Source organism: Lutjanus erythropterus, chromosome 10 (genome assembly GCF_056507025.1).
Source record: "Lutjanus erythropterus isolate fLutEry1 chromosome 10, fLutEry1.hap2, whole genome shotgun sequence".
In the NCBI taxonomy this organism is placed as follows: Eukaryota; Metazoa; Chordata; class Actinopteri; order Lutjaniformes; family Lutjanidae; genus Lutjanus; species Lutjanus erythropterus.
In genome coordinates this window covers 11,781,750-11,796,794 of record NC_139326.1, presented here as the reverse complement: position 1 = coordinate 11,796,794, position 15,045 = coordinate 11,781,750, and the positions used below count along the sequence as shown (strand labels likewise).

Sequence of the window (15,045 nt, the reverse complement as noted above, 5' to 3'; positions counted from 1 at the left end):
TGCCACAAAGTTCAAATATAAAATCCTGACTGATAATTGGCTCCGACTGGATTTGAACAGACTTGAGCCAGTGTATCCTTAGTTTTCAGAGCGTGTCACTCTTTGTCCCACCATCCGGGCTGCAGCAGGGGCTGTCGATGCCAGGCTGCGTAGGGGACAATAGCGGTCCTGAAAGTTGGATTACTGAGCTCTAAAGCAGGAGACTAATCAGGCCAGTAATGACCCACTGATGGATGGACTTTCCCTCTGCTGAGCCTGAGCTCTGAGCTGAGCTGGAGCTCAGCTGAATAGGAAGCAGGACCCTTGGCTTTCAATTACCGTCTCAGGGAGAACACTTTGAGCCTCTGAAAACCCCTCGGGCTCTTCTGTCCACCAGCAGAAATGGAGGAAAATTAGATATTTTTTCTGATCAGCCGTCCAACTTTGGAAGGCTAATAGCTCGGCTCTCTTGTCAAGCAGCAGAGGGAGGCTGAGTGCTTTGAGTTTAGCGCTTCTCCCGCTGAGCACTTGTCGTCATTGTTGTAAAGAATTTGTTTTGACTCATATTTTTAAGCCATATTCCGTATCCAGAGTCTGTGATTACATCTTAGATTGCTGTGATTTGCTTCTGTTAAGCCGGCGCCCCGTGTCTCCCAGCCCGATGTTTACTTTGGCCACATGCTCTCTCATTTTAGATACCATGTCTCATTGAGAGAAAATTAGAATTTGTTGCCGATAAGGACTCAGCCTCCATTCTGTGACTTTCACTTACTGTTTGACAGCTCGCCCTGTTCACCCCAGTGGAATTATGGAAATATGAAAGATGACAATGTCATTCTCATTACAACAGCATGACCATCACAGCCAGCAGCTAGCCGATGTTTTATGGATGACGACGACTTCATCTCAGCAAAGTCATTTATTTCTTTTTGTGTGTGTGTGTGGACTGCAGCCAAAAGCTCTCAGTCCAGTATGAACTCTATTTACAGTCCATCTCAGACCTGCTGGCTCAAAGCCCCTTTGAAAGTGTCTCATTATGCACTTTTCACACATTTGTTAAAGAAAAGAATATGTTGTTTTTTAAAATATCTTTTGTCCAACATTAGGGTGCAAAAAAAAAAGAGATTTTCTGTGATTGGCCAACGGCTCCCACTTATCGAAACCAGAAATCCATTATCCTCTGCCCGTAATTAACTGTACAACATAGATACATTGTAAGTCATCTAGAGAGTCGGGTTCTGTTTTGTCCATGAGATGAATGTAGTTCTTTGCAAATTTACACAGTGAAAGTGATCTGATGACAGTCATATCAGGAACATACCAACATGACACATTTCATTACATTTCATTATCTACATCAAGTTGCAGACATGAAAAAATTAGGTGCATGGAAGTATTTTTACAGAGCACTTTTTCTTTCTTGCTCCCCCCCTCTTTCTCTAAGCACTGCTTTTTGGTTGCAGCTCTTTTCCTCTCTTCAGAACTCTTTTGCAAAGTCATTGTAGAAAGATAGGGCTGGTAGGAGCATCCCTGCAGCAGACTGTGTGGGCACCACAGGCGTGAAAGCCACAGCAGTTCAGCGAGGTATAAACAGGCTGTGTGGCCCAAGTAAAGTCCTAATTACATGTGCAATTTGCATTCACTTGCAAATCTCTGAGTGTTGACCACTGAAATGTGGCATGGTCTCTCTGTCCCTGTCTGTCCTGTGACTCGAGGCTCACTCAAGTCCAAATTTCAAGCCTTCATCTCTGGTGGTCATTTACATAATTTAATATAAGATTCAAAACTGACAACTTTGTGTGCGTTGTCCATTTTGAAAGATGGTAAATGTTAGTTTCTCTATTCAAAGAAAAAACATTTCTAATTTTAAACCAGTCCCACCTTGTTTGTTGATATAGCTGAAGACATATCCTGAGGAATGTGGCATTGCATTAACACTATCCTGACCTCTCCACCAGCACTAAATAAGATGTCTTAAATCAACCGCTCACAGTCCATCAGAAACTCAGGCAATGAGTCAATATATTCATTGAATACAGTGGCAAATATTTGTTCAATTTAGCTTATCAGTTGTCTCTCTACAGTCTGTTTTCCCACCTTCTCTGCACTTTACTGTTTCATCAGTCTTAAATAACATCAAGTAAATTGTGTTTCTTGCTTTCCCAGTGGTCAGAAAGTAGAGAATTTTCCATGTGCATTTCAATTTCTTTGCACGTGTCTGAGGCAGATGAGACTGTCTGTCTATCTAATGGGGCAACACAAATCTCACTTGGAAAAAAAACTTATTAGATTTGAGTGTTAATCAAGAAAGAAAATTGGAAAAGTACCAGGTGGGGGTGCAGCTTCAGGACACAGTGTCAGAAAAGTTAGAGGTCTGGGGAAATCAAGTGTATTGGAGACTTGTAAATCCTAAAAAGTTCCTCTGACCTCTTTTATTTTGTAGAGTGTGCTGTTTCTGAGTCTTGAGTGTCCTTGAGAGACCTTGGTGGTCATCGGGAAGGTTGATAATCTCCTGGATGATGTGGCCCTCTGAGTTAAAAGCCTGTCATGCTGACTTATGTGTTTTCTCTTGCTGGGCAATCCGCTGCTCGCCTGCTATTCTCTGCCTGCTACACTGAAATAGTGTGATTTGGATCAGCCGAGCGGCAGGCAGAAGAGCCACAGATGGTCTGCAGGTTGTTATCTGCAAATGCAGACAGCCTCAAACACATACACACTCACACACACACACACACACACACACACACACACACACACACACACACACACACACACACATTCATTCTCACACACCTGCGCACACTCTTATAATCTATTTACCACCTACTGCAATGTGTTTATGTCGTTAGACTGATCTCCTGTGGTAAATGGTCAACTGAGTGTGTGTGTGTGTGTGTGTGTGTGTGTGTGTGTGTGTGTGTGTGTGTGTGTGTGTGTGTGTGTGTGTGTTTGTGTGTGTGTGTGTGTGTGTGTGTGAGTTCAGCTAAAAACATTGACCTGATATGAATATTTTACTAAAGTTTTGGTCCTACTTTATAAGTAATAATATAATAAGACACCCTTTAGAAAGACTTAATGGCCAAGAACTCATTTATGCTTCATAACTCAGTTAGAAGCCATGAACAAGATTTGGGTAGCCAGTAAAATTCAATTTGGCTGGTGTTTATCCTTACTGCTTCATTACAATACACTTGTGGATTTCTTACTTTCCAATTAGAGTTACAAGTCAGTGCCTAAACACTTTTGCTGGAGACCAAGGGCAGTCTCAGCTTTCGTTGCTTAAACTGCGTGAAAACAATTAGAAACAAGCCTTCTTTAAAGGAAAGGTTTTTTTGTTTTCTTTGTTTTTTACAAATGACTACTATATGCCCTACGTCAGCATATAGTAGAGTAGCTGGAACTTGGATGTAGTATCACCTCTGAGGAGAGCTGAAATTTAGGTTTAATAACTTTGCCCCAGAGTGAAAGTAGAACATTGGAAATAAAAGCAGACCTGCTTGAAGTTGGGGTTGGTAGTTTATTGTGCGCATCACTGGGCAGAAGTTCCATAATAAACCTTAAGCACAATATAATAAAAGTGGTGAGAAATAAAAAAAAAAGATTTCTGCTCTTCGTCTTGGCAATGTTTGCAGGCTTTAGAAAATCCTGCCTGTGACGGGAGACTTTTTCCATTCACCGGCCGGTAAGATAGTTCGTTGTTTAGTTTCATTCCCAAAACTTAACTTTTCACCACCTGGGAACGAGACTTAACAATCAACCATCTTTGAGCCGCTAATCCAAAGTGTCGGTATTTTGAATTGATTTAAAAAAATCAGCTATCTTTCTCTAAAATGATTTCTGCACCCTTAAGTTCTTGTGGAAAAGGTCTATAGTATTTCTTTTTTGGAGTATACTTTAGTGGAAATGCATCCAGTGTGTAATTGTATAAAATCACTTGTGAGCTAATGACGGCTTACAACACAAAACTGTTGGTAAAACAGGAATATAATTGTTTTTATTTATTTGCTTACTGTCAAGAGTTTCCCAGACAATGTCTGTCACCGTAAACAGTTTTTATACAAACTATTTTTGACAACTAGATGACCTTTGATCCTTAAACTTCTTGGAGATATAAAATATGGAGCTTCTGTTTACAGAATAAATAGTAGGTTGGTTTTATAGATGCCCAAGAAGGATATCATACCTGTTTTTATTTAGACAGCACGGTGACACGGTGAGTAAGAGGTCTAGTTTCAAAACCTCCCTGACAGCAGGCATCTTCCCTCCTGAAATGTCCTCGAGCGACACTGAATCATGCAGCAGCTCTACTCTGTGTGCTCTCTAGAGCTCATTCTGCTCTTTGTTCTTTGCTATGGAGGCAAGGCCAGCAAAACGATGAGTTACTCTGTCGCAGATCAATACGGCATCACAAAAATAAGCCATCTTAGGCAGTTCTTAGATGGAGAAAGCACGTATTAAGTTAACTTCTGATTGGTGGAGCTGACACCGCCGCTGATTGACAGAGCTTTACAACAGGCTCCCGGGACTCACAAACCCGGGGTTACAACAGATGTGGAATAAAACAAGTCACACAAACTGTGACAACACAAAGCGAAAGTGGCATCAGGCTTCACCCGAGGAACAAACAATAGAGTCTGCTGCTATTTCTCCTCATACATCAGTTCCTACACCACAGGGATTTCACATGGGATTCCTCAGTTTGACTTACACTCAACATATTTCTCAGTTTACCAAGAAAATTTAATGTAAATAACCCTCATTTCTGCTGCTGCCACTATGGATAATTCAAGCTAACGTGCAGTTTAGGAACTTTTATATTCAATCTAAATACCTGCCATCTGTTAAACTCCATCGAGGAGAAACTCCTGTGGCAAACAGGAGGTGATACATTTTATTTTCCTAGTCTGATTGGAGGTAAATAACAAACCATATTGTCGAGCTCACAATTTACTTGAAATTCACAAACAGATGGTGGCTAGAAAAGGGAAATGACACAACTGGATATTGTTAGTCTTCCAGCTAATTAAAATTAAGACGCCAAAATCAGCCGCAACTATGGCCGTAATGGCTCTAAAGGATTTCTCTTGACTGATTTTGCATAGTATGGGAGAAAAGATTTTAAGAGACAAAAGCATGAGCACTGCGAGGTAAACAAATAGAAATACAGTGCAGAAAAACACCCCAAGTACCAATAAGTACTGGTGCCAAAGGTAGCACACAAAAACCAAGAGATCTCATAGGTTTGGTTAAACGTTATGATGATTAAAATCCATATTTGTGTTTGTTTTTCAGGCTGCCGACTCTCCTCACGTGCTGTCTGTGCCGATGACCTGGGTAAAGGAAGGAGGCATGGTGCGACTAGATAAAAAATACCTGCACGTGGACTACAAGGGAGTCAGCTCTGATGACATTGTCTACACCATTGTTGCTTCAGATCGACAACCAAAATATGGTACAAACTCTTTAATGTGTCATGCCAATTCAAGACGTTCACTTCAAAACAGGCCCTTTAATACTTTAAAGGCGTGGAAGATCACATGTGGTGCCGTGGAATCTCTCTTGGTATAGCGTCGCTCTGTGTGCTGTGACCAGCGGGTTTGATTCTGACTGGTGACCTCGTGCTGCATGTCATGCCGCCTCTCTTTTCCCAATTTCCTGTTTATCTTCGACTTTCGCATACAACAAAAGCAATAAAAGCCTCCCAAAATATATTTTCATAACAAGAATTTTGGCTGCAGTTTGGTTGATATTTAATTTACACAGTTTCAAAAGTTTTCGCCTCAGCAAGTTCATGAAACAGTTCAGTTTACTTCCAACGATGGCAAGCAACAGTCAGTACCAGAAGGTCAGACCATAAGGACAAACAAATCCAATAAGAGACAGGCAGGGAATCCAAGGTCCAGAAGGTTGGCAGGGTGGTCTGAAGCAGGCGAAAGGCTGCTGAAAAGCTAGGAGCACACTAGATGTTTTGGCCGAGTTTGGGTGGAAATGGACTAGTGTAAGTGTTGTGGGAGTAATGGTGGTGCAGGTGAGGAGCTGAGTGGGGAGGCTCAGGTGAAGGTAATAGAGGGGCAGGAGAGAGTGGCTGGATCTGCGACAACAGGAAAATTGATAAGAGAAGCAGAGCAGGAAATGTAAAAACATGACTAATGACCGGGTGGAGATGTGACAGAGGCGGCCAAGACAGAATCCTCTTGCGTCTTACTCTAACCTTAAATAAATCAAAACCTAACACACCTGTGTGTAATATTAACCTCAACACAGCCATTTTAAACTGTGCGTCTAAGCTCATCTATCTCAAGGCTTATATCGTGTCACAACCGTTTTTTATCTTACGTCTAAACCTTCTATTGTGGAGAGATAACCACAGCACTCCTGCGCCTTATTCTGGTGGGATATCATCAGGGGATTTTCAGTCATTAAAGGTAATTGTGTGATGTATAATAACTGAGAGAAACCGTTAATCACCTCAACCTTCTCTTTCCAGGTGAGGTGGTGCTGGTGTCGATGCCGGCTGACGGCCCGCCAGGAGGCTGGCGCCCCTCGCTAACCGACGACCGAGGCTTCACGCCCACTACTTCCTTCACTCAGCAGGACATCAACGATGGCGTCGTCTGGTACCGCCACTTTGGGAGAGGGACCGACAGCGACTCCTTCCAGTTCCAGGTCGGTGCTAAATCTGATACCACGTTTACACTGGATTTGTTTCAGGATTGTTTTTCAGTCACGCTGGTGTCTGATTGAAATCAATACAGCTGTCAACACCAACAGCTTTACGCAGGTATCTGTGCCACAAATTATTTGTTATCGCCCTGTAACTTAGAAGTGTAGAGGTGATGCGTAGAGATGATTTTCATGTCAAGAACAGCACATGTCATGCAGAAAAAAAATTGGTGAGATGCTAAATTGCTAGATGAAGCTTGATGCGGACAGAACTAGTAAATAAGTTTTTAAAAAAATAAGGTCACACCAATAAAAAAAGCTCAATTTAAAGTGGAGCTTCAAAAGAGAGGGTTTAATTTTGCCCTTTGAATTGTATTATTTAATAATTTCAAACTTGAAATCACATGTATTTGTTGAGTGTTTAAGCTCAAAAATACATATATGCCACATGAATGATAATTTCACCTAAAGTAGACCATAATAGTGTAGTATAGTTAAAAAACTGATGACTACACAGTTAAGATAAACACACAAGTTTTTTCTTACTTTCTGTTGAGTGTGTCGTATTACTACTGTACACATAAATAATTTCACAAAACCGATAAAAGAAAATAAATACGCCGTGAGATGAGGAAACCTCAGGGGACTGATAAGAACGTCTTTCCCCAAAAAGAAAAAAGAGGAGGAGATGGTGACAGAGACGCATGTCGCCGTCCTTGTTTTTTCTCTCGTGCCCTCCTTCTCCCTCTGGAGTCTTCTTTGAAGTTCACACTCTTACTCATGTTCCAGTGTTCTCCTGTGTTTACCTCCTCTCTCTCCTTCCCAACGTCTCTCCCTCTGGCTTGATTTATTTCTCTCCCCCTCCTTTTCTTCTCTGTCTGTCTCGTCTTCTCTCTCTGCCTCTTTCACCTCTATCTGCCTCGACTGTTTCTTCTATTAGTTTTCTTGTAAACATAAAAAAGTGCGGGTATACATCAATAAAACGGTGCAGTTTATAGGAATCTGTAAAAATTGTTGTTCAGTCTTTGTTTTTTTATTGGAAAAGTTACAGTCATCACTCAGCAGATTTAACCACCTATCGCTGAACAGTTTTCTGTGTATTAATGCAGACAACATTTTGGCATTGTGTGTCCTTTTTGTCCGCGGTCATTCATCTTTAAGTGTTTTCATGGTGGACTTCTCCTCCTTTGGTCCAAACAAACTTCCTGTGTGACTTATTGGCACTCAACATCAACCCATAGCGACTTATCTTGATTAGCATTAATGGCACCAAAGTACTCACAAATTGGCTCCAAAACCAAGAGAATCCCAGTAAAACCGATTCAGCAGTCATCATGTCGCAGTTAGAGCGCTTTCATGCCAGTCTCTGCTTCACCTCGACTACATTATCAAAACAAAAGAGGCAGCCAAAAGCTTGTAGCTACATCTAATCATCTCTCTCTCCCTCCGTCTAGCCCCCTACACTTTGGCTCCATCCATCAGGACAAATGCGTTTCAATTACACAGTGCTGGATTCAAATTAAATTCTCAAGTGTCTGTTTGACAGGAAGTGGGAAAGCATAGGCGAGGAAAAGTGAGACCCGTCACCAACTGAACCGCTGGAAGCGTTTGTGGCATTTGTCAGGGGTGGAGATTAAACTTGACGGCTTGTCAGGGTGGTATTATTGTCCTCCACTGGTTTTTATCAAAGAGCGTGGCGCCTTGTTAGAACTGATTATTTTGAAATGCACTCTGCTTTTGCAGCTGAAGGCTGCACGGCACTCTACACACATTTTCTCATGCTCTAACATGTGATTTTGCAAATCAAAACCATCTTCAAATCAGAGAGATGAGGATTTGGTGTCAGTGCAGTTTGTCAGGAGTGAAAATTGTCCCTTTTTCTCTGACACTTTGCTTGTTTCTGTTGTGTAACTCAAGGAAAACTGAACTTTTGCAACAAAGAAAACAGACACTTATGTCTGAGATTTATCCTGTTAATTTAAAAGATCAAAGGGATGGTTCAGATTATTTTAAGTGGGGTTGTATAACATACAACGGCACACCCCCCAGGTTGGGGAAGCAGAGAGAAGCACCAGCATGGAAGCTAAGCCATGTACTGCTGTGGACAGGGTCTGCCACAAAACATATTTTAGCCACCAAACAAAGGTCCAACTAAAATAATCAATGTCAGTTTAAGTGGACGCAGTGTTTTCACCACTTTACCCAGATGTCAGTGAATCTGAGCTGATCTTTTAAAACACCAAAATCACACGAAATCAGAAACAAACAAACTGATTGAGGCAGCAACTCTCATCTTCTTTGAGCTTAACTTTAACTTTTAACTTGAGGAGTCAACGGGTGCCTTCGTTTGAATCTCGTCAGGGAACTTCATTGCATGGTGTATTTTTACATGTCTCAAGCAGTTTTTATGTATTTTTTCCTACTGCATCTTATATAACATAAAATATATCATTTACGTTGAATGGAATGAACTGAATAATCAATAATTTACTGCTGCAACACCTCTGTCAATAAATCCAGCTGATTCAGCACTGACTCTCGTGGTAACACATTGGTCGTGATTGGTGGCGCTGACTCCGGGCTTCATGCTGGTGTTGCATTACTTCTGAGTGACAGAGCTGACTACAAGTTCCTGAACTTTCTTTCCCCCAAAAGCCACTGATGTGACAGGAACAAGCAACAGCAGCAGAATAAGTAAGTGGTGACAAAAATTGGCTTTTGGAACGAACAACCGAGGCTGCTGCTGTTGCTTATGTATATCAGGGGACGAAACAAGTTAAGGCTACATATTGTGGAGAGGCTGGATAAGAGAAATAGAGCACCAGTAACACGGTTTGATATGGAAGTTGAAACAGAAAAACTGTTCCTCTACGTAGCGTGGGTGGAAAGAAGCAGAGCCAGAAATTCAAGTGTAGTTTCATCCCAGACAGGAAGGCAGAGGGGATTAGGCTGATCCAGCAGCTTCTTCACCACTTATCAGCAATTCAATTCAACATAATCTTAAATTCTAATGTAGATCATCGGCTACATTATCAGCAAGCAAAAGCACAAAGGTCAAAGGTTAGTGCTGAGAAGAGGGGGGGAAGAAAAGGACACGCTTTTTCTGATGAGGAGGATGCTCTGTAGGTGAAGTGATTTCTTCAGCTGTCCTGCAGTGGTGGCTGTTACTGCCAAGGTCACTGTCCCTCAGAAGAAAAACAACAATTTATGAATATACATCTAGACCTGGCAGTGACCTATGAGAATTATGGCTTTCATTTTGCACCAGCTACAAGGTTTTATCAGAAACAGAGAACCAAAAAAGAAGAGAGTAGAGTTGAATCAACTTGAGCTGTGCAATGCAGTGGAAATGCAGCTATAAAGAAACAACTTAACTTAAAACTTTTGACCAGAGAGGGCAATTAAACTGCTTTACAGCCTCTTAAACCTCTTAAAATACCTATTTTTTGAACCCAAACTTTTCCTAACTCTGACCAAGTAATTTTACTAACTTTAACCTAACCACACTTTAAACATAGCTGTGGCAGATCAGCAAGCTGTCCTTTCATAATGTCTTTTTTAACAGTTTTGTGAGGAACTGACAATTATCTCATGCCGATATGGGTGTCAGATAAGAAATCATTCATGCCATACATTGTGTAACAGTTACTGAACTGGTGGAAATAAACTTACATAATATATGGAATTTCCTGACCTAATATTGGACCAGTGGATATTATCTTTCTAAAAATAATATTTCCATCTGAATATGTCACATCGCTTTACAGCAACAGCTTCTTTAGGCAGACAAAACAACTACTGACAGAAAGGCCGCCAGAACATTCGATAAAAAGAACAGTTTTGATGGTGACAGAGAAAGTTGGGTGTTTGGAGGAGAGCGGAAAATATCATTATTTTCAATTTACTTCACAAAAAGACCAGAACATCAGCATGAGGGGTACGTTCTGTCCTGGTTCAGAAACAGCTGCTCGACAAAGCACTCTGAGCTCCTCCTGTGTGCTTTTTTGCACTTCAGATTTCCGTGAGGACCCTGAAGTAGTTTGAATGGATTTTTAGAAAGCCATCTAAAAGTAATCAGTGTGCCGTTGCTTCAGTAAGAGTAATAACTGCTGTAACACTGGACACAGATTAGTACTTAAACATGGTCAGCTGAGGAGCGAGACTGAATTTTACTCAAATCGGCATTTTCTCCATTAATATTCTTGCGGTGTAGACAGTTATTTATGGGGAGAAAAAACGGCAGCGCTGCCTGATGCCAGGTTCACTTTCTGTTGTCACAGTTATTTGATTGTAGCTTGTTTTCATCACATCTGTTGTATCTTACTTGTGGTTATTCTCGAGAGCCTGTCAGTAGGTTTGTCACAAATAATGTGCAATAACAAAGCCTGTTTGCAGTGGAAAAACAGACATTTATTGAACTAATGCGCCGCAGATTAAGATTGCAAACTTCAAGATAAGAGGAGTTAGAGTGTGCTGAGGATTGAGATAAGGGAATAGGGTTGGTGTGTTCAGTGTATTTCCTTGAAGAAGTTTCTGATCTCCAATATAACATTGTGTGTGTGTGTGTGCGTCTTTGTGTGTGTGCAGATTTCCACAGAAACAGCACCAGTCATACAGAGCGATGCGCAGACCTTCACCATAGGAGTCCTGCCTCAGATCCCAGGATTCCCCCAGCTGGCCCCCGACTGTGACCTACAGATCACGGTAAGTGATAAAAAAAATAGCTGACTTATCCAACTTCTGTACAGTAAAGCATGCATGTCCTGAAAAACAAGGGCTTGTATGGAAAAAGGCTTTTTATTACCATTAAAACCATTAAAACAAAGTAATTACAGTGATAATATCTACATATATAGTATGTACAATGTAACCATAGACAGTAACCGTTTCATTATCCCAGTGGATCATATTTTCAGAGTTAATTTGATCAAATGTCATCACAAATATTCAGATGTAAATGTCTATGTAAATTTCCATTGCTGTGCAACAACAGAAACAGATTTTAATTTGTGCTGCAATTTGCAGTGATGCATTTACTGATCACACAGTTAAACAGACAAACAAGAAACAGTGGCTCAGCCAGTGACTAAAATAATGGAAACTGATTGTGGTCAAATGCCTTGGGTGATATAAGCTTTTAATTCGGATATAAATGTATCGAACAGCTAGCAGAACTTCCACAGTGGACCAGAGGGAGTCAACGAAGTGATGCACATTACTGAAACAAAGATATTAAACTGTGTTTATTATGTAGAATACAAAAAAAAATCCATTTGGGCAAATGGTTGTAAAGTTTGGGACGGATCAAAGAAGAATTTGGGACAGTTGCAGGACACTGAGGAAAAAAGTTGATTTTGAGCCTTGCCTGTCATTTCTATTTTATGCTGTGCAGAAACTTTGTTGAAGTTTTTGCTTGCTGAAAACTTTATTTCCAAAATTTAAATGAATTCTTGAACTAGAAAATCCTAATCCTCTAAAGTCATGAATAGTTTGCTATATTTCAAACTCCCATAGTTTTCACTTAGTTACCTCTAACTCGCACCTAATTATTATTTTATAAAAACAAGTATTAAGTATTGATCTGTTATTTTGTTTTTTGTTTTTTGTCTAAATTTTCTGGTAACGTCTAGGAAAATGTTTTCTTAAAAAGAACAAGTATAAACCTGGAACCACTGGAGTTTCTGTGGGGAGCAGAGAAGCTACTGTCTGTGTGGTTAGTTTTCTGTTTGTGCATGTGAATCCCTCAGTCCCTCAACTCTAATCACACGAGGACGATCAGAGTTAGAGGATATAGTAGCTCTTGTTTTACCTCAGCGTGTGTGTGTGTGTGTGTGTGTGTGTGTGTGTGTGTGTGTGTGTGTGTGTGTGCGCGCGTGTGCACAGGCTCTGGAGGATCGAGTGACAGAGATAACGCCTTCAGCTCTGTCCTTCATCGACTCTGAGACTCCCAGTGAGAAGCTCATCTACAACATCACCAAAGCCCTACCGCCAGGACAAGGTCAGCCACACACACACACACACACACACACACACACACACACACACACACACACACACACTGAGTTTTTCCCACATAATGTAAAAAAGATTAAGAAGATTCAAATCCAAGTTCTGTCAGTGGGAAGCTCCCAAGCTTCTGAGGAGTTCTGAATACATTAATTCGTTAATATCTCGTTGTTCATTAATTATAACTTAAGTGCCCATGAGCAAGGCAGTATGATCCATTGTTTGCTGTGATGGAGCTACTTCCTGCTATAACAGTGGGAAACGTATTTCTAAAACAGAGTTTCAATCTACATAAGCTTGTTTGGATAAATAAAAATAAGTAATAATAATAAAAGTACAAAGTTAAATTCTTGTGTGAGCTATTAGGGAGAACTTTAGCTTTAGTTTAGTTTAGCTTTTCCCAGATGGGAATACAAGTCAGAAACTAAAAACGTTTTGTTCATAAGCCTGTTTCAGTGCCATTATGACTCTCCAAAGTTCTTTAATTACTGTCTTTCAGGCTGGACTTTTACAAGAATGAGTGTTGATTTCCTTTTTGCTGAATTTAATGTGGCATTTAGAACTGGAACCATTAATTTCAGCATTTGACCATCTGACAGAGTGGTGTATCATTTTCGGCTCTCCGTCTAATGAAAGAGAAAAGTGATTTACAATGGGTCATATTCATCAACTAATGGGCTGATGAATTTGTGTGGAAATCATTTTGAACAGAGCCAGTGGGGAGGAGGACAGAGTCAGATAAATCAGCAGCGTTTGTCATGAACATTTTCTTTTCTGAAATTAGATTTGAAGCTTTCCATACGGTTTTTGTTGTATTTGTTCTGTTAAATGTTAATGTGGGTTAAATTTAAGAGCGTTAACTTTAAGTGTGTAATATCTGCTCCACTTTCTTTACACCCCAAAGAAAAAGTTTCTGTTTCAGTGTCATATTGCGCTCAGATTTCACTTTTCAGTCATGGGGAAGTTCCCTCCTGCGTTAAACGTTTCATTATTTCAGTTTAACTAGGCTACTACTCTGCACCGTCTGAGCAGTCATTTTTATCATGTCTGTTAGAAATTAATTGCGTCCTCAATCCAATGAAATGATGTCTCCCTGTGTGTAAAATTCTATACTTAGTTCTTCCTGGTGCAGACAATTCCTTGAAAAATGTGCCGTGTCCATTGTGCTTCAGTCAAACTGATACAGTTACTAACACACATCTGTAACTACTGTTCCTTCCTCTCTTACCATCTGCCCTTTTCACCAGTATGTTATCCACTGAATAAAGAAAAGACTGTGTGTCTTGGGCTCTGTCCGCTGAGTAAATGAGATTATTTGTGCCCCCGGCTTTGTCACTCTAATGTTCCCGTGTTGAGGCAGAAACAGAGTCAGTTCTTTCCTTCTTGTCCTCAGGTGCGATCGAGCATCGCGACAGACCGCACACACCAGTGAAGCATTTCAGCCAGGCTGACGTCAATGACGGAAAGATGATCTACAGACCACCACAGGCCCCTTCACACCTGCAGGAGCTCTACCAGTACTCCTTCATTGGTGAGATACACACCTGCACACACTCACAAAACAAGTTCCACCATAACAAGTGTGATTACAATGATGATGTGATTAATGTACATATCGATATTATTAATATAAACAGTCATACACACACACACTAACCTTTAACTTCATCTAGTAGTGTAGCTTTTGGGAGACATACTTTATATGATAAGAACATCCAATATCGCAGAAAATCACCTGGTTGATTGTTGGCTCAGTATATATATATAAATATATGTATATAAATGGTTGTACTTGTGTTTTGTTCGGTTAAATTGCCTGACGATGTATACATTCTGAAAATCAAATGTAATTAATTTAAAATGGCCGCAGTGGTTTGTTTGTTTTGTGAACGGTCACATATTGATCTTCAGCTGAGCAGCCTGCCGTCACCCACCACTGGTACTTCACAATAAGCGATCCTTGCATAATCACACCGTATTAGCTTTCTTGTTTAGAATTGGTGGACTTAGCCACTGCCTATTATTTGCAGGTGATTTACTATTCATGGAGCTGCTGCTTCCTCGTGACTGAGTGTGTCACCTACTGTCTCTTTGGTGTTTTGTTAAGAGGACACTCTGCTGATTTACATGTCAGTTTGATCGGCACATGAAGTATAACTCAGACTGTGGAAACTGAAAGATCGTAACGTCCTCGATATCACATCAATTAATCTTGGTTTTAGACTTGGAGCCGACAGTGAAGGTTTAATTTAATGCGTGCTGAGTAATATTCATAACTTGAGTCTCCACCAGGGCTGGAATTTCCCTATGTTTGGCCTTATGGACCTCAAAAAATGACATGCCCTGAGGCTGCAGTAGCAGGACAGAAGTGTTGACGTGATATAAACTTTCTTTGAC

General features: G+C 40.7%; 1 protein-coding gene across 1 annotated transcript in view; it reads left to right on the top strand.

The window, feature by feature from the left end:
- Positions 1-15,045, top strand: part of fras1 (Fraser extracellular matrix complex subunit 1) — a gene marked incomplete at its 5' end in the record, with an annotated part of 266,195 nt that overhangs the window by 195,141 nt on the left and 56,009 nt on the right. Inside the window, 5 exons of the mRNA XM_084729014.1 lie at positions 5,272-5,431; positions 6,467-6,645; positions 11,230-11,346; positions 12,526-12,640; positions 14,042-14,179. Of these exons, the coding sequence (XP_084585140.1) occupies positions 5,272-5,431; positions 6,467-6,645; positions 11,230-11,346; positions 12,526-12,640; positions 14,042-14,179 (709 nt within the window). The remainder of the gene's footprint in view (positions 1-5,271; positions 5,432-6,466; positions 6,646-11,229; positions 11,347-12,525; positions 12,641-14,041; positions 14,180-15,045) is intronic.